The 19,904-nt window shown below is 39.2% G+C and overlaps 1 protein-coding gene across 5 annotated transcripts in view; it reads right to left on the reverse strand.

Moving 5' to 3' along the window:
- Positions 1-19,904, reverse strand: part of dnah9 (dynein, axonemal, heavy chain 9) — a 159,836-nt gene that overhangs the window by 40,496 nt on the left and 99,436 nt on the right. For all 5 annotated transcript variants that reach the window (XM_044102455.1, XM_044102458.1, XM_044102457.1 and 2 more), the window contains 7 exons: positions 17,250-17,444; positions 15,486-15,605; positions 11,334-11,522; positions 8,688-8,923; positions 8,469-8,591; positions 7,889-8,093; positions 2,690-2,854 (listed from right to left, as the gene is read on the reverse strand). In XM_044102455.1, coding sequence (XP_043958390.1) covers positions 2,690-2,854; positions 7,889-8,093; positions 8,469-8,591; positions 8,688-8,923; positions 11,334-11,522; positions 15,486-15,605; positions 17,250-17,444 — 1,233 coding nt within the window. The remainder of the gene's footprint in view (positions 1-2,689; positions 2,855-7,888; positions 8,094-8,468; positions 8,592-8,687; positions 8,924-11,333; positions 11,523-15,485; positions 15,606-17,249; positions 17,445-19,904) is intronic.

Raw genomic sequence — 19,904 nt, forward strand, 5'->3', positions numbered from 1 at the left:
AATTTCAAGCTTGCAGTTCTGATAAGCTGTTTGTGCCGACACTAGCCTCAAGTTACTGTTGGCCAATCAGGAGGAAAAGGGGAGAACAATCTTACAGTGAAATGTGAGTCTGTTAACTTTTACTGTGAGCCTTTAATCTTTTACTAAGAGGTAATGATATAAAGTTGCTCTTAAACGACTACAAGCCCGTTTTCAAATGCCAGGCTTTTGTGATGTAGAAATAAAAGAGACCAAGATGAATCATTTAATAATTTCTCCATGTGTAATCTTAGATTTGCCCTGCACAATTCAAGTGCAAAACAACTGTTTATTAGCGGAAAATATTCAAGAAGAAAAATAATAAACTGCAGTAACCTTGATGCATAAACAGATAGACCATCAAAGGGTTTGTTTGCATTTCTTGAGGTGAAGTTCTGGAAAGTTATTTTTATAAATAGCTTTCAGTAGGAAGAAGACATATCCCTGTGAGCTTGATGGAAAACAAAGAAGTGTGTCGGAAGTTAAACTAGTTTGACCTATATCTATTATTGCCAACTTTAGAGATTTAAAACAACTCAGACTGAAAATGCCCTCGTCAGTGGAATAGAACGCTAAGTTAGCATATTAAAAAGTCCAAAATTTCCAAAGAAACTGTTAAGCTCGGTGCTCTTTTTCCTTTTTCTTCAAGTTCCCATGTGAGTTTTACATTATCTGAGCCTGTGGGTTGATTAAAACCACCTGCTCTGCTGTGAGTCATCAGTTTCTCTAGCTCTGGCAGAAGCAGAGTAAACTTTTGTATTTCAATGATGCAACATTTGTTCCTGTCGGTGCTTCTTTTTTTTTTTTTTTTCATTACACCGGGAGGAAACCACAACTGTCTTGTAATTTTGAGCTAATTTATTTTTCTATATAGTTCCAGATCACAACAACAAAAAAAGTCTTCTAGCTCACCTTTCCTTCAGAGCAAGTCAATGCCTTGTCATTTCACTAAATTAAGTTACCCTGATCTCATTATTTTATTTACGCCTTTAATAAAATGTCAGAGAAAGTTCAGGAATGAGCAGTGTTTCCTCCCTACTACTATTAGTCACCCTAAGGCCTCTACCTTCCTTGCAAGAGGAAAGAAATTGGTTCCTTTTCCTGAGGATGTAACAGTATTAGTGACATCATTCTGCTCTGGAACCTCCTGTACGGATCCTTGCTGCTGGTTCTTGACATATTCTGAGCATAACATACTTCATGTGTTGTGTCCTAAAGTTTTTTGTGTGACTGGTTAGAACTTTGAAGTGGTACACTGATTTTATTTTTTTAATGTAGCACTGGGACGGACTAGATAAAGAGAACTGTGTTTTTTGTTTGCTTTTTGGTGAGTATGGACAATAACTTAGATCCTTTACATTAATTTGGGTGTTTATAAAGTTATAGTGTGGAAATTGAAGGGATGTATTGTTATTATTTTTAAAGTACTACTTAGGCTATGAGGCTAGAATACCACAGATGGTGCAAAAGGCAATCTTGTTGTTAGTCTGGCTCAGAGATGAGGAGAAGGATGGACAACATAAAATCTCAGCAGTACGATGGGCTCTTTAGTCTTGCAAAGCATACACCATAACGGGTTTAGAAATGGCGGAAAACAGTCGCCGCTTCCTTTTATTAGCTTGTTAGAGTCACAGTGTTACTTTGTAAGGAGCAAAACAGCAAGAAGCAATATTTTTTCCCCCAATTATGCTTGAAGACATTAGGGAAAACAGCTCTGGATAAAAGAGCAGCGATAATGACGAGTTGTAAAACAAACGGGACTGTTTTAGTGTGAAGACAGTCTTGAAAAGAGATTTTAGATCATCTCCATCAAAACTGATCATGATCATGGTACATTTGGCAGCTAATTTGACTGAAGGATTATGAACCCCATGACTGCCGTCTTCTTCAAAGGCAGAGAAATTTGGCTGTAAAGGTCAGCTCTTACACTTACTTCCACAGGTTCTTCTTTAGTTGCTTGTGGGTTTATAAGATCGTTTTATGGTCTTGTCATTATTTAGCAAACAATTTGATTATTGGTTGGGAAGATTTTTATTAGTCTCTCATCATGGTTATGGCTTGTTTTCTTCAGATATGTTCACCTAGTGTACTTTTTGAAAACGTGCAGCCAAACTGCTGCATTATTTTGGAACTGAACTTGGTAAAAAAAAATTACTATTACTGTTGCATTATGGTGGAAAAGCAGCTACGAAATCTATTGCTTGCCAAGAAAGCTCCTAAGAGGCCAATAGAAATATTGAAAGAGCTGCGGCAATTTCCAACAAGTGCTGGTTGCCTTGCCCATGTTGTACGATCTTCTGTGTTCTCCATAATGGCATTTCAAGACAGAATTGCTTTATTCCAAAGTAAAAGTAATGGTCTGATGAAAAACATGAATTTTTGCCCCACAGTTTTCAAATGTCTTGTGTAAAAGCTACACCACATATTCCTAAAACAAGAAAAAACAACATCCACAAGCAAACATGGTGGTGGCAGGACAAAGCCTTGTACTACTCTTCTTCAGATCAAATTGAGTATTTGTCAAGGCGGATGAAGTTATGAATACTTCCAGAAAAAGTTAGTTTTGGCCTAAAAGTAAAGATTCCTATCAAAGAGGGTTCAATGGGACTAAACATGCTACTGTAAATCTATCAGCAACATATTTCATTAACACATAAAGATATAATCAAACCTTCTGCTCTATCTCGGCAGCGGTGCGTTTGGTGGTCTCCAAATTTTCCACGAGCTCCGTGTCTCCAAGGAAGTTTCCGGAAGCTGAGGACAAACGGGAGAGCAAGTTGTCCTCCAGCGTCTTCAGGGTGATCTTAAAACCGTTCTGCTCCTTGGTCAAGTCGGACTAAGAGAGGAAGAAATACTTGGTGTAAAAAGCTTCGACATGTTAGTGGGTTTCTCATTTGAATGTGAGGAATTTTACACATGCTGGGTCAACACGAGGACATTTATACTGAAGGGCGCCTCAAAGGCAGAAGTGGTCAATACACTCTGCATTGCCGTAAGGACACATAAAGGCAGAGCTCGGAGTTGGATTAACTCGCTTTCGTCTGGTTGCCCACCTCTAACTTCTGCCAGCCGACCTCAGCGTGGGGAAGCCATCGATTCAAACAGGAGGGAAGGGAGCTTTGATGGGGAACTACCCAAACAACCACGCACCCACCCACGTCGATAATGACTAATCTCTTGCAAAACACAATGTCTTTAATTATGGACCACTACAGGCGCCGGGCAGGAGGTGGACGTAGAATTTCACATTATATGGATTAACATACCGTGCCGTCAAAAAACAGCTTCGACTCTGACAGTCTTTTCTCTTTGTTCTAGCTTAAAAACATAATAGTGTCAGAGGAGAAACTTCAACTTTTTCTCAAAGAATTGTGGTTGAGTGGCGTTGTGAGAACAAAGTCGACAGGGCAAAGTATTTCATTGTTTCATCCTGCTTTGTCCTTCATTTCAGCATATGGAGGCTTCGTGTTTCTGCTTAATAACGGCTCTGCTGAAGTTTCCCTTAAAACCTCATTCTGCAACCTTTGAATTCTGGTTCTTTCATTATAAGGAGGGAGAGCTAGATTCTCATCAAATGGTTCAAATATTTCTACATATAACAGTGCAGTCAAAATATCGAAAATAAAAATATCTAAAATAAAAATTAATACATTACTAAAGATGTCCCACTCTGATTCGGGATATCAGCTCAGGTTGCCGATCGTAGAATTTTTAACCGATTGGTACCAAAATGTCTTAGAGAAACTCAGCCCCCAAGACCTGTTGTTGCTCTGCTGTTTGCATACGATTGAATGAAAAAAAAAAAAAATACAGATAAAAACAATCTGGAATCAAACCAGATTAAAACAACGGGAGTGAACATGCTAACATTAGATTAGCACTGCACAAAGTTTATGTGGATGGCTGTATTGTGAAAAACAATGATTTGTTGAGGACATAAGCTGTCCTCAACAAGTGTGTCAAGGGTGCCTTCGCCGAGAATCTTCTTTCTTAAGGCAGAACACTAAAAGTGGGGCATGTATGACGCTGCTAGCAAATCCAAATCTAAAAACATGACATCCAGAGACAAACAGAGAGGCTAAATAATTCAGAGATTACGGCTATGGCCTAGTCTGTCCCAAGATCTTAATTCCACAGAAAATCTGAGGAGGGAGGTGAAGTTTAAGTGGCACTTGAGGAAGTTTATTTAACCGGGATCGAAGCTGCTGCTTAGAACATCCTAATCAGGATGTACAGAAAGATCTCCATCAGAACGTAAGTCTTCTGAGTCGCCTCAAATGACAGTTTTCCTTGCTAAGATTATTTGTTAGTGGGGTTGTGTCTTATGTTTTGATGCGCCAGTGAACCTCTAAATGATTCAAAAGGAGGAAAATCCTGTGGTCAAAATGCTACCAAAAAATAGTCGACTAAGCATCAACTCCATCTTCCATGGTTGGAAGAAGAGAAATACTGAACATGACCCAAGTCTCGACATATTCTTATCAAAGCACGTAGGTGGAAACAACATTTACCGTGGTGGGGAGACAAGTAGAGCCTGGTGGCCTGCCTGACTGTTAGAGGATGACTGTTGCATTGCAGTGATTAGAGGGCGGGGCTAAGCACTGTAAAACCTTGAATGAGAAACATCTGCTTATTCTTCAAGAACACTGAAAAGTGGGATGGACTTGCACCCATTATTCATTTCTTTTAATTTTTTACTTTATTCACATTTCTTGGGTTTTCATCAATACTGAACCATCATTACAAGTGAGACGTTTCATTTCTTTTTAAAGGAACAAACTTTAGAAAAAATCACCAGAGAATATTACATCTTTTCTCCTCCCCTGCAATTATATCACGCAAAAGGAGGAGTTGAATTAAGAGATCCATCTTAGCAACAATATTTTATTTTACTTGCATGAAAGCAAATTCATTTAACTTTTAAAAAATGTATTGCGCCTCTGGATTGATAGTATTACATGCTCTAAATCTGTTGTTAATAACCAGGTTGGAGTTGAAAGACGCTGTAATAGCCTCAAGGTTTTTTCTTCTTCTTCCAAACAGGATATATTGGTATTATTTTTGAATGCTAAGTACGTTTCTGCATGAGTCAGAAATGACCACATTGGGCTTTTTATTTTTATATGGTGGACGGAGTCAACTGTGACCTTCTACATGCTTGCACTCACTGCTCTTGAGGGGGAAAAGCTTTCGGCACCGAAACATTCCCAACTGGATGCAGTAATGAGTCAGTTTTTAACGATTAGCTTTCCTCTGGCACATTGTACTTGTAATTACCCCAGCTTCGGGGAAAAACAAACAATTAACCAGTCAGCAGAACACCCTAATTGGTATTAAAATGAGATATTACATCTATCATTTCTTTTGGCAAATGATTACTGGGTGGCACGATGCGGCCCTGTTAAGGTAATTTAGGAAGCGGAGCATTACACTTCTCTCATTAATGAAGGAGGTTTGTGAAAAAGCCAGTCTGGTGCAAGAATGCGACACAGAATGCACAAGTTCACTGTGACAAAAACAAGCTGGGGTAACTTTGGTGGGAAGAGGTTGTATGTAGATACAACCCTCCCTCAACAAACACCCACCTTGTGCAGATCCAAAGAAAAAGGCATGTTGATATTTTAAGCCTGCCGTACTTTATTTGGCTCGGTTAAAAACTAGCTCCTTCACCTAGCAATCATCTCATGCCTGAGCAGCAACGCTAACCTCATTAAAGGTATTATAGCACAGAGATATTGGAGGAATATAAACAGGTACAGGCAATTTGTGCTCCTCTGTCATTGTGATGATTGTTATCACTCTGGGTTGTTTACAGACAACAAAAAGCCATTCAGAGCTTCTTTGAACGAGCCGTGTTCAGATATAAGGAGGCCTGGGAGTGCACAGAGACCCCGACACCCCCTCAAAGTTTCACTGTTAATTAAAATGATAAGCGAGTTCCAGATCTTGTTTTTTTTTTTTTTCTTTTTTTTTCTGTATCATCTGATCTGAGAGAAATGCTAATTAAACAAGCGTCATTAAATCAAATTTCACTCTACTGAATATTTTGCTGAGAGGACACAAGGCTGAAAATATCTCTGGCATTCTGCCATTTCTCCCCACTAACTCTTCGTCTCTCCCCTTCGTCAAGAATGAAGATCTGACCATGGATGGTGACCCGACAGCGATAGGTCTGGATGAAGAACTGCCCAGGAAGTCCAGATAAAAACAAGTGCGACTCCACAAAAAAAGCCATCAAAAATGCAAAAGCGGATTTACTTCGAGTAAATCTGTCAAGGGCCGCTAACAGGGTTCCTGTGATTTCTTCCACTCTAATCTCTACAAGACACCGCCGGCAGCCAGACGCGTTCCGAGTAAGGAGGGGATTTCTGACTTTCCATTCAACTAACAAGGGCCGCATTTTAGGGACACAGAAAGTGTGTCAATGTGTTGACTAATTGCTGTGATACGGTAGCGCCATTGGCCAATCCATTTTCAAACAACTCGCATGAAACGAGCAGATTGCGGATAAGAAGGCATGGAGGCATCGTTAGGCACTGGCGCTTTGATCAAGAGAGTTTTTCTTTAATTACCACCATTTACATTCACACAGTGGCATATACTGCGTATATCATAACTATGTGGTGCTCATTACTTTTTTAAAGTTGCCCAGAAATGTGCTCTATTGTACACAGTGTGCCGAGTTTGTCACATGCATTATCAGAGTTGAATAACATAATTACCCCCCTCACCGTCAACAGTTCCTTTTCAAAGTCACAATGAATAAAAGTTTGAGATCTGCTCTGGGACAGTTTTATAAGAGCCAAGGGTTAAAAACCGACCCACCACAGCTACACCACTGAGTCACTATGTTAGGATGTCAGACACTTTTTAGGATGTCAGATTAAAGCTCCTGTCTGACCCTGGCAAACTGAAACACATGGTAATAAGTACTACTGCTAGCCGTAGTAAAAATGGAAGCATATCTTGAGTGAATGCATTGTTTTAATAGCTCTAATATTAAATCTGCTGCTGCTTTATTTCTCATGCTTGCCTGTACTTGTGTCACAAGCTAAAACTGTGAAATTCCTTTAAAAGTGGATGCAAGACATGGAAAAATAAAAGAAAATCACAATATGCTTCTAATGTACAGTACAGACCAAAAGTTTGGACACACCTTCTCATTGAATTCAATTAGAAAGTGTGTCCAAACTTTTGGTCTGTACTGTAGTTATGCTTTGCACATTTAAAGTGGATCAAATTTTTGGTTAACTCCATTTCATTTACAGGCCATGTTAGCACACACTATATCCTGACTCTCACACTGACTCTCACACACAATACAATGCATGCATTGTATTGTGTATGCACACAATACAATGCATGCACTCCCACGTTAATACACACCCACACCCATACACGCAAAGGCACACACATGCATCCGGCTGAGCAGTTTCCCTAAGTAGGCACCCTACAGTAAGCTTCATAATTATCAGACATCCACCAGGCGTTAATCAAAGGCGCTAGTTGATTGTCTTTGAATCAAAGAGCCCAGACTCGCAGCCTCCTGTGATGTTCCGAGACAGACGTTTTCTCGCTGACACGTTGTGTTAAAGATGGATAATGACAAGCGGGAGGGCTAAGCCCATTTTGTGGAGGCCTCGCACTTCTCTGTCTGTTTCTTTTAATTATACCTGCTCAGAGGAGATGTTAGGCGTAAAACTCAGCCAGCATAACGCAAATCGTTGTTTATCCTCTGATGAAAGCCGATGAGTGGGTCATGTTCTCCTTTCAGGTCTCCTCAGATTCACATTTACATCTCTTTTGACATTTATGAAAAACATCCTTGTTGCCCAACAGTTTCAGATATTATTCCTCCGCCTCTTCTTACCTTCAGCTGCTCCAGGTCAGGTCTCTCCATGCTGACCACTGCCGCCAGCAGCTGGTCCTCCAGTCCGTCTCTGGTCACTGTAAAATTTATCAGGGTGCACTGCGCCTGCAGCTCCGGCTGGTAATGAGGGTTGGCCAGCTTGGTGTGCAGGATGAGGCGGAAATTGGGGCTGTACTCGCACTCCTTGTCTCCGACCTTTATATATCTGAAATGTTCGTTTGTGGAGGGTTTCGGTGTGAGAGTCAGGATATAGACAGCATCAAAAAGTCACTGCATTAAAATGAACTCAAAAAATGCATCCAAACTCTTGTGTACTTCAGTCTTTACCAGACTCACACCGTTGATCAAAGTGTTCAACGATTTAAATAAAAACTCACAGAAATTTAAGACTGTAATACCGCATTTGTAAGCAAGTAGAAAACACTTCTCACCCCTCAGGTTAAAACGACCAATTGAAAAGTTTCATTTTGAGAGATAAAGTAAACATCAACCTGGTTTTGAATCACAGTGAGCCGATTTCACCAATCATTTCTATTTAGTGACGTATCAGCGAAGTCGGATGCCTGTCTTTAGGTCTCACCTGCCCTTCTTGATGATTTCTCTTCCCAGCAAAGGGCCGAGTACAGGATCCAACATTTCTCCCAGATTTTCTATCAGAACCACATCGCCAGCTGCGAGCGCTCTCTCCACTGCATCAAGATACCTTTCAGGGCAGAAAGGAGGGAATTTCTGTAAAAATTCACTGAGCCGTATCAACTGCAAAAACCTCGGCCAAGCTCCCTCTCCAAACATTTCTTACCCTCGTTGTTCACTGCGGATCACCCGCAGCTGATCACCGTATCTGTTTTTGATCCATTTGATGCCCTGTAGTTGGGGGTCCACCATGAGGGGCCAGCGCTGGCAGGAAGTTAAAATGGTAGCGTTCTCTGTGGACATCCCGTCAGCGGGCAAGCCCTCGTTCTGCCACGCAGCGATGTCGGCGTCGTCAGTGAGCATGGTCAGAGGTAGCAGGTCTGCAGTCACTGGGATGGGAACCTGATTCCATAGAAGGAAGCAGTAATTTATCTGCAAGGTTTCATCAAGTCGAATTTAAGACTTTTTAATACCCCTTTTTTAAAATGGAACCTTGAACGCAATTTAAGACCAAAAAGACTCTAAATATAGGGGATGGTTTGGGAATCCTGCTGTACTCCTAAACTCTGGTCTGTTTGTGCTTACTGCCCTCTACAGCCTTAACCCTCAGAGTGCCCAGGGTATTTACTTTTTTGGACAAATGCATTTAGCCTTGTATGGGTTGGCTACAGAAGTGAGTCAGCGATGAAAACAAATGTCATCCTCCCAACTGGCAATCAATTTCCATGCAACACAAAGTTAGATAGCTAACTAGTGTTGCACACTTAATGATTAGGCAGTGTGTTTTTCGCAGGTTCTTTTATTTTCTTTACACTGTTAACACAGACAAGAGCGACAGTGAGCGCCTCCGCTGACCAGCAGTTACTGCACTAAATTGCCGTTGGCTCGCTGAGTCAGGAGTGCTCACCGTGCTCCATGTGCCAACTGGTGGCGAACTGCTGTAACTGCATCTCAGTTCAAGTAGGGGAAGTGCAGCTTAAAGGTATGGTCAAAAGAAGTCTTTAAATAAAGTAAAGTAAAAAAAGGGAGGGGGGTGTAATACTTCTAATGTCCATTCTGTCACACTAGCACAGTTTCATTAGCAACTAGTTAGCGGTAGCCTCAACTACCTCAAGTCACAGAACGCAAGAAAGATGTCTGGACTTGACTCAAGCTTCTGCCTGACAGAAAACTGCATAATGTGACATTAAATAGCCAAAATTTAAGACCCGTGATTAACCTTTATAAGGCAAACTTAATTTAAGATATTTTAAGACCTTAATTTTAGATCCACGAATTTAAGACATTTTCAGGATCCACAGATACTCTGTATCTGTTTTAACTTAAAATACTTGCTAGGTAAAATATTGTAAGCATTTATTAAAATTCTAGTCTACAGTAAACATTTAGACTTTTGACCTGTTTTACAGAAAAAGAAATTACAGCTTGAGCATTTTAGCTGGAGATCAATGCACAGTCATTTTAATAGTCACTATTTGTAGGAGTTAAACTGATTTATGCCCCTTTCTTCATCTTACTTTAATACAAGTAGAATCCTACTAAATAGCTCCAGTTACAGGGGTTCACATGTGTGCTAAAAATGTGAATTTAATTACATAAAACACTGTCACCTACCAGAACCAGGTCGTCAGTTTTACTCCTTTTAGTGAAATAATAGCAATATAGTATAAATTCACAGTACTTAATGTCTTTGTAATAATATTTAATAAAAACATATTTTCAAACAGGGAGGAATGGAACATCACACAGTGAAACGTATTATTACAGGGTGGAAAATCAATGTCTCTGATTCTACAATCGGACGATTTTCATCATTGGTGCAGGATTGCCTCTTTCAAGTCAAAGCATGGGCAGAGTATTTGTCCTTCCTCTCTCTGGCAAAAACAGGTAATATCCCTGTAGTGGATTTTGCCTAGACAGGTACTGGCGGATCCTCACTGGAGTCAATGGGGGTACCTAGTGAAATGAAAACAGACAGACATCTGTTAATACCGCAACACTATTCCATCATCTGAAATTTTTATTTTACTTATGATTACTTTCCACCCTGTTTGGTTCATGAGCCTAACAAGGTGGATCCTAACGAGGTGGAACTTTTCTAACTAATCTACCTGTACCTCATTATGTGGTCAGCGTTTAGCTAGCTAACCTTCAACAGAATAACAAACCTTTAAAGACTAAATCAATTATAATGTTTTTGAAATTCTACTGAATAGACATTTATGCACTAATCTATCTTAACAGGGTGGAACTTCAAGGTTGACTCATACATGTTTAACATACTTAATATTAAAAAAAAAGTGAGGAGATAGTGAAATTTGAAGCTTACCTTGTTTTCCATGGTTGAATTCACTTCAACACCAATTGATGTCACTTCCATTAAATGGATTTTATGGGATTTTAGTCTTTTTGAAGGCAAAATGGGAACATTCTAACTGGGTGGAAAGTTAGTACTGGGAATGTATAATATGAAGAAAATATCCAATAAGAAAAATAGTTTCAACTAATTTAGTACAGCCAATTAACCTATTGAAGAAAAACAACAAATAATCTATATTTTATAGTTTAAACTTTTTGAGGACGTCTGTTACACTCCACTGTGGACACAATGAAATTGAGCATGTGCATCATCAAAACGGTGTGTAAAGTACAAAATATTTCAAATGCATTTAATTTATATTTGAATGATGGCAAACTTCTACAAGTATGATTAAAACACGTTGTTGTAAATATTTGGCACATTTTAGAAAAAATAATTCTAAGCAAAACATCCGGACATGGAATGTTGCCGCACAAAAAGAATCACCCGTACCTTCAGCTGACTGAGGTACGGCCTCCAGCAGTTCTCCATCAGATGTCGCCTGTAGCGTTTGGTGAAGTAGCCCAGGTAGGAGATGAAGGACGTGATGAGGAGGACGTCCCCACACAATGTCCTCTCCTGTCTTCTAAAGTTTTCTATCGCTTCGGCCCATCGAACATTTTCAGCCGCGAGACCTCCCACCTGGAACACAAGCAGAGAGCAGAAAACGCATTTCCTTTTTACTCCCACTGCAACTTCTCCTTTCTCAGCATATCCCCCCCAAAAGAAATTTCGGTCAAATCAAAGTTAAATTAATCTATGGATGCTGCTGCTGATGCACCCGACCCACGAACGCCCAACCACAACAATGATTTGCAACCTCCAAGTCCTTTTTTTATTAGATTTTCATCTCCTTTATAACATCTCGGCTCGTGTTCCAACACCTCCACTTTTTACCGCTGGAGTGATCCAATTTCCCTCCACTGATGAATACGGCTCACGCTAATATCTTATCTCTGCCAACCTCGAGAGGCCGGACGCTTTTACACATATACCGGGAGCTCGGCACCCGTCGCGGAAACAATGTGTACTTGCAAGGTGCATTTGCATTGATATTCAGGACTGACTGGCAGATTAGCACAACCTCTCCTGCTTTTTGTTGCTCCTGTCAGGCCTTTCCAAAGCCTTCTTTGAATAATTTAGATTATCGTGCTAACACTGTCAACACTCATCTTTTTGTTTAGCTGTCGTCAGCAGTGATTGCACACGCAGCTGGGTGATGGTGGGATTTCAGTAAATGCTGTGCCTGTGTGCAACGTACATGCCGTCGGCCACGAGAGAGAAAGTCCCGCCAGCTGACGGTTTTAAAAATATGTTTAAACCTTTAAAATTGCAAACTTATGCCCTGTATTCCTAATGCTAATCCTAGAAAGACATTTTGATGCATTTTGTTATTTAGAATCACTTAAGTACATATCAACATATCTGAACAGCAGATAACTTAAATGTACAATATATCTAGAAAGTTAAACTGATAGCTGATATATTATAAATTAATCTGCCAAAAACTGTTATCTGAGAAGTCTTTAGTCGTAAAAGCCTTGTAAGTGACTAAAGAATATGATTTTGAGTATATTAGCAATACATCAAGATCCATTTAACATCTAAAAGTGATCATTGAGCATTCGTCTTCATTGATTAAAACAGTCTAGAGCCCATTAGTTTTGACAGGATGCACCGGAGCAGCCGAGACGAACCAGAAAACCCAGGCTAACATTTATAAAGCTAATTGTGTTCTGTAGCAAAGCACTCAGCTGTCACTGGTCTGAATGATTAGACCTGTGTTTCTAACTCCAATACCTGCCAAGTGTTCAGTGGAACAGATTCTACAGCTAAGAGTCAGAAGGCAATAATAGCTCTCATTCATGGTGAGGAGATATGGGGTCATGACTGAACTGCAGGAAACACAAAATCATCCCAAGTATTTTTGGTCCGGTTTCTAGAGCAAATATTAGACAAAATTAAGTTACAAGTAACATTTCAGCAAGAAATAGAAGCTTGTATTAAGGGAAGACTCCTTAATATTGATGAAAAAGTAGCATGGACTACTTTTTTTTAACTCAATATTAAGGAATTGTTGACTTAAAAATAAGCTTCTGTGTTTTGATGAAAAGTCAAAGTTCAGGTTCAAGTGTACGAAGATATTTGTACTAGCAAGTGGACCAAAAATACTTAGAAAGATTTTGTGTTTGTGAAGGTGAGAAACAACAAGATGAGACGGAAATGAGACTCTTTGTGAGAATCTGAGCCACTGCTCCTCTGCTTTGAGAGGATAAAGCTGAAGTTGTTTCCTTCGCGGTTGGGATGCCCTGTGGGTGTCCAAAAAGGAGGTCTTTTTTGGACTGTAAGATGGAGCAGAAGTACCTGGAGAGAACCCAAGCAAGCAGGAGGGAAATATGTAAACGCTGTGCAGCATGGCTAAGGCGGGGGAATCAAACCCCCTCGCTGCAAGGCAACGCTGTTAATAAATGTGCCACCATGCAGCCCTCAGTCTAATCAGTCACAGTATTCCACTTTAATTTTACACTTATATCAAAATTTCAAATACTATCCTCATTGATCAACATCCATTCTAATTGTTCTTCCTATTTGATTCTTGTCTTTCCTCTACGGAGAGTTTTATGTTTGACAAACGCCCTTGACTACTGAGGCAGAACCTCCCTCAACTATGCTTCTAATCAAGAGACTCCGGCAAATGAATCTCATGGATGTGCTGTATATTGTGTGGTAAAAAAAAAAAAAAAAAAAAAAAAAAGCAAAAACAGAGTGTGTGTCACAAGATTACAGTCACAGAACACTGGATTAATGTACCAGTTCCTCATTTTAAACTAAGCAAAGACAGTAAGCAGGATTTCAGTCAACAAGTGAGGGACTTAGCAGCTGAATGAGTCAGTATTTCACGTCTCTGTTTATGCTAGGCTCTGTGTTTAAGGAGTGTGTGAACAAAAAGGCTGCATGAAGCTGCTACATGCTACATAGACAGAATGAGGTCCATTTGCATGTTGATAAAAGTATCAGGGACTTTAATTGGAGTTAGAAAAGGGGTGTTACGAGTAAAGCTCAAAAACATTTTAATTGGAAATGTTCAATATTCTCATTTCAGAAAGTAAAACCGCTACATTATATAGATTCATTAGATAAAGAGTGAAATGTTACAAGGTTTCCTTTCTTGTAATTCCAATAATTATGGCTTACAAATAATAAACATGCTAAATTCAATGTCTAGAAATATTTGATTATTAACACCAAGGTCACTGAACCAGCTTGGTGTACATTTTCCTACCACACTTTTTCTTTCTATTCTACTTTCTATAAATACGCTACAACTTTTTTTTACTATATCGAAATTTTCTGAGGCGCACATTTTTCATCATCAGTAAGCCACTATGACTACATTTACAAGAAATAAAACAAAGCATGACACAACAGAAACTCCAATGTGATCAAAACTAGTATAAAGCATTTCATTCATTTCCCTGTATAATAAACATTATAGGCCTTAAAAAGTCTTCAGAACCACTGAAACATTTTATCACATTAGAACCACAAGCTTTGATGTATTTTACCGAGACACGTATTCCTACTAAACACCTGTCCTGAGAAACCCTGGGGGATGTTTAAAAAAGAATTACTGAATGAATAACAAGCAGGTCAGGGGTAAAGATGTGAGGAAGCTTAAAAGTGGGTTAGGTTATAAAACAATATCTCAACTGTAAATCCACAAAGACACGGACGTTTGCTTAAACCTACAGAGAATTCGAGAGGCATGGGGTCATTATGCAGGAGGAGTTTGAGATTTACAGGTGAAAGACATGAACACTGTAAATCACAGCTAAAAAACACGGAAATGTAAGACAATCCTGTGGTCAGGTGAGAGTGAGACTGATGTTTCTGGTCTTATACAAAACATCATGTGCAGGGGAGAAATGTCACCATGGATACATCCTCCTTTGGGGAAACACTGCGTTAATAACTTGGTGTGAGAATACTTTTCTTCACGAGTCGGAGGAAAGCCAGTGAGACAGAGGCCAGGAGTATGGATGGAGCTAAATACAGGGAAACCCCAGACGGAAGAGAGTTGAAATCTGAAAAATACTCGAAAGAGGAGTAGAGGCAAAACAATGCCTCCAAGTCCAGATCTACGTCCAACTGAAAGGCTGTGACAAGACTTGAAATGTGTGTTCACACATTTCGTCTATCCACAGTGGGAGCTTTTTTTGACAAATGAAAAAAAAAAAAGAAAAAAACAAGAAGAGAGAAAGAAAAGCCGTAAATATTTCAGTTTCTAGATATGTGAAGATGGTAGAGAAATATCCCAGAAGTAAAAATCGGAAATGTTGGTGGTGCAGAGAAGAACTCAAGGGATGCATTCAAATGAGTGCTTTCGGATTTTATTTATAAACATACATATATAGTTACTAGCTAATTTGTTGGTCTATCAATTACAATCCCTTTAAAATACATCAAGGTTTGTGGTCGTAACGAAATGTGAAATAGTTCAAGGGGAGTGAATACCTTTACAATATGCAACGTTAGTAAATCAAACAGAAAGCAGAGTTTCTAGTGTGTTAGTGGTTAGCCTGTGCGCTACGTTATCCTCCTCACCAGGCGGTTGGCCAGTGAAATGGTGCGAGCCGTTGATTCCGCTTCCTGTTGGCACTTCACTTTGTCCGCAGTGGCTTTCTCAAACTTTGCCGTGAGCTTGGCTAGGTTCTCATTAAGGTACTTAAAAAACCAAAAAGACACACACACACACACACACACACACACACACAAAGAATAAGAGAGAGAAGAAAACATATTAGGCACTTATTAATTTGTTGATGAAGTCAAGTAAAACATAAGGGCTTATAAAAGTAGCTTCGGATGGGGGAGGAAGGAGACAAGTTGGATGAAACTTTCCTCTTTTCCTCTTTTGTTGGATTTATTGGCATATGGAAGCAATTATAACAAGGACAAACAGGATTAATCGGCGGAGAAGCACACAGGTTCAGTAGATTAGCTTGAGGGTTGCTAATTCCCCTTGGCTCCAAAAGCCAGTCTCTGCTCAGGCGATCTGACTGAAGGCTGAAAAATGACAGCGAGAAGTCATGCTGGATCTTATTAACAGCCGACGCGCCGCACTCTGCAGGTTTTGATGTAAGCGGCCACATCTGCCGCAGAGTCACAGGCCTCGCCTTCCGCCGAGACTCGCCGGACCTCTGATGAGCTGAATGTCAAATACCACTGAGCAACAATTATTTACAGCTGCCTTTTCTACGGCGAGGGGTTGGGGGGGAGTGATGGATTTAGTTTTAGATTAATGAACAGCAAAAGTCTTTTAAAGCACTTACACCAGCTTTGTATTGATGGAAAGCTGGCGGTGTATAATTACTGGAAGAGCTTGTGTGTCAACTGTCACTCAAAGGCTGATGAAATAATTCATATCCTGACTTTCTGCCGCCGCTCACACAGCCTGTGGTTGTTTCCATTTTATCTGTGCGCCATCAGATTCTTAATATACTGCGTATCTCCGGGGTTTGATGGAGTTGTTGATCCTTGCTGATGTCTCGCAAATCAGGCAGCGTTGTCTACCTTCCACGAGTCATTATTCAACTCTCAGTCAGCCCAAAACTAAAGTTAAGAGATTTTATTTTAACGACTGTCACTGGATATTGACTCGTACGAGTGATGAGACGGAAAACACAAATAAAAGTATACCTTCAAGGATCATAGCAACGATTTGCAACAGTAAAACCAAAACTTTCTTTAAAAACAAAAAAAGAGATCTGTTTGAAGCCAGTGTTCTGAAACAGACTTTTGACTTTTTCAGACTCAAATTACCAGAGTTCTTAGTTTATTTCTCCCTTTTTAAGTCCTAAAGACGCCAAACATTTATAGTTGACATTCCTATACAAGCCAGACTTTATAAATAGAACCAACAAGAATCCAAGACCCGATAAACATGGAAGAAGGACACAAGAATGAAAAAGAAAAGCATAAAGAAGGAAACCCAGAATTCAAGAAATGGATTCTGAAGACATTGAGAACAAAAATTAAGTCACAAGGGAAGACATAGAAAGGGACTGAAGTCATCAGGAATGGTTGAAGAATAGGAAAAATGTAAGAACACAAGGTCAGAAGTAAGGATATATGAAGGGAAAGATTCAATAAAGAAAGGAGAAGAGACAGTCTAATAAACGAAGGAAGAAAAGACAATGACAGAGAAGAAGGACGAACTTAAGACAGAGGACAGAGGGAACTGAAAAAAAAGGGGTAGGGAAAAAGGTGCTTCTCTAAACTCCATTTTCTTTTTCTAAACTAGAAATTCAATCACAACATAGCGCCGCAAAAATCAACTTTATTGTTCCCGACATTAATCCAACTTACGTTAATCTTCCTCTTGATGGCCGATAGCTTCTCCTGCGCAGCAGCCAGTTCAGCGTTGGCCTTGCGTAGAGCTTGGCGTTTGGGCTCCACCTCACAGAAAACCTCGTAGAACTTGACAATGTTTAGAACCCAGGAACACAAACCGGCGGCTGCGTAAGACTTGGAGGCCACCAGGTCTGGCTGAAACTCTGGATCCTAGAGGGAACCAAAACAGATGAAAAACGGTTTGAAACAACGCTCTACCCTGGTCAGGTTTATCACTCAAATCCCTCATGTCGGTATAAACTGGGAATTGGTAAACATGTCATTTGTTACATTTCCATGCTAAGAAACAATTGCAGGAACCAAAGTAGGTTTCTGGGGGAAATATTCTGCTCCCGTTGTTTCCTATAACTAGAGACAAATCAAAGTAACAGTTAACTTTATCCAACAGGACTTATTAGCATTTGTTTGCTGATGGTATTTAAATCCCGTCACTCATGGTAAAAATAACTGCTTAAAGAACTTATATTGGCATACATTGATAAAATCAGTTAAACTCAATGGAAATATTAAATAAATAGAATAACTCAAATAAATAGAATAACTCAAATTTGGACTTTAACTTTTATTGTAATCACGTTAGCCTGTCGAAATAAGCAATTAAGCGCATGAAAAAGTCAAATGAGCTTGATCATTTTCTTTCTGATGATTAATATTCCTTTCCAGTTTTATCTATTGTTATTGATTGTCATCTTTTAATGTGATTTGAATATCGAAAATATCTTCCAGCTCCAGTGTCAAGTACAAAATTAACGTTTATTAATCTTTGAGAAGCCAAACTTCTATTGTTATGCCATTACTTGAACATGGTCCCATAAAAACAATGTTGCTCTTCACAATAATTATTGGGACAATTTATCATCCAGCAAAATTTGCGAGTGTCACAGACTTAGAGTTGAGTGGTACGAGGTAAAACATGGCGCCATTTCATTGGGAATTACAACTTATTAGTAGAAGAATCCATTTATAATGTGCAGCACTGTTGCTTAAAGTCTGGAGTGACTTTATACGAGTTATAAAGTGACACTGAGATACAATCATCAATTAAAGATGCTTTGCTAAAAAGAAAGATCTTTTTATTTTCATGACTAGGATTCTTTTTCTCCATTTTGCACAGGATGATGTAGTTTATTTCAAATCCATGATGTTACTTGGATTTTAAACCATAACCACAAAGAAGCTATTTTTTTCTACAATAATGTTTCTTTCACACTTCAAGCTGGAACTTGATGCCTTCAGGCCAATATCTAAAAGGCCTGAGGCAGCAAGGGGGGGGTTGGAATCAACCCACTGTGATTACACCTCTGAGCCACCAAGATAGGTAGTGACTCATGTAAAAGTAAAGCCGCTTTAGGCCAACTGGTATGATGTAGGGTTGACAGAAGGCTAATGAGACAATCGGTCGCAGGACTTGAGGCTAAAACACAACTCAGCACTTTGCCTTGTGTCATTTGATAGTTTGTTAATTCTCACCTTTAATAGACTTTGGTGAAGTATATTAATACAGAACAACATTGGATTTCAGCCAGATGCCTCTGGTGTTGGGGGGTTATAAATAATAAAATAAAAAAAAATAGTGGTATATTCTTTAATGCATAAAAAAACCGCACCTCAAACAGAATAGGAGACATATGATATGCATTTTTATGCAAAGTGCTTGATGTTTACCCAGCTGAACATTCGGTGCTGTTTAGCAAAGGTGTCTTAATCTGTGTAGAACATGGCGGGATCCATTGGTGATGTATAAACAAGCAGAAGCAGCTTAAAGAGGGGATTTATTTGCATCTATTACATGTAACAGTTTTAGTAAAATATCCTTATGGTGAGGGCATAAGCGGGAATGTGAGGCTAAATGCCTTGTCCATGGACACTTAGCTATTTGGATTAGAAGGGGACCCAACATTACTACCTTATGACATGCATACTAACCCCTGGCTGCAAAATTAATTAATGAAAAGTCATTTGTAATTTTATGCAGATGTGTATGAATAAAATAAAAAAAGACTTTATTTGTGGGATCTTAGTTTTCTCTTGAGCATCAGAGAAAACTTACATTGGCATGTAAACAAATTATGAAATTTGTTTACATGCCAATAACTTGTTGCCCCTGCTGTGCTTTAAAGGTCATTTTTGCAATTTGTTAACTGCAAAACGAACGTATCTCTAACACACACAAAAAGGTGAACATATGTATAGAGATCCTTTTATAAATTTATGATGAATACAAGACTCGGATCAAATCTGGCAGATCACCATTAAAATATTTTTGCCTTTTAAAGATGATAGAAAAGGTGTTGGCAAAAGGAGGACTACTGGACAGCACAGAATTAGACAACTGGAAAAATCTAAATGCCTAGACAAAGTGTAATAACTAAAAACACATAATATATGTAGTGTACTCTTTTCTATTCTCATAACTTTGAAAATTTAAGGTAGATAATAAATATGCAAAAAAAAAAAATGCATGTATAGAATTTTATCTTGTCAACTCATTGTCTTGTGTTTTACTTGGTGGATATTTTGGTTTGTTTTTCATGATTGCAACATTGACAAAAATGATCAAACGTCATGCAATTACAATGTGGCCAAATACAAACAATGTGAGGCTGAAGT

This window comes from Gambusia affinis, linkage group LG20 (genome assembly GCF_019740435.1).
Source record: "Gambusia affinis linkage group LG20, SWU_Gaff_1.0, whole genome shotgun sequence".
Lineage (NCBI taxonomy): Eukaryota > Metazoa > Chordata > Actinopteri > Cyprinodontiformes > Poeciliidae > Gambusia > Gambusia affinis.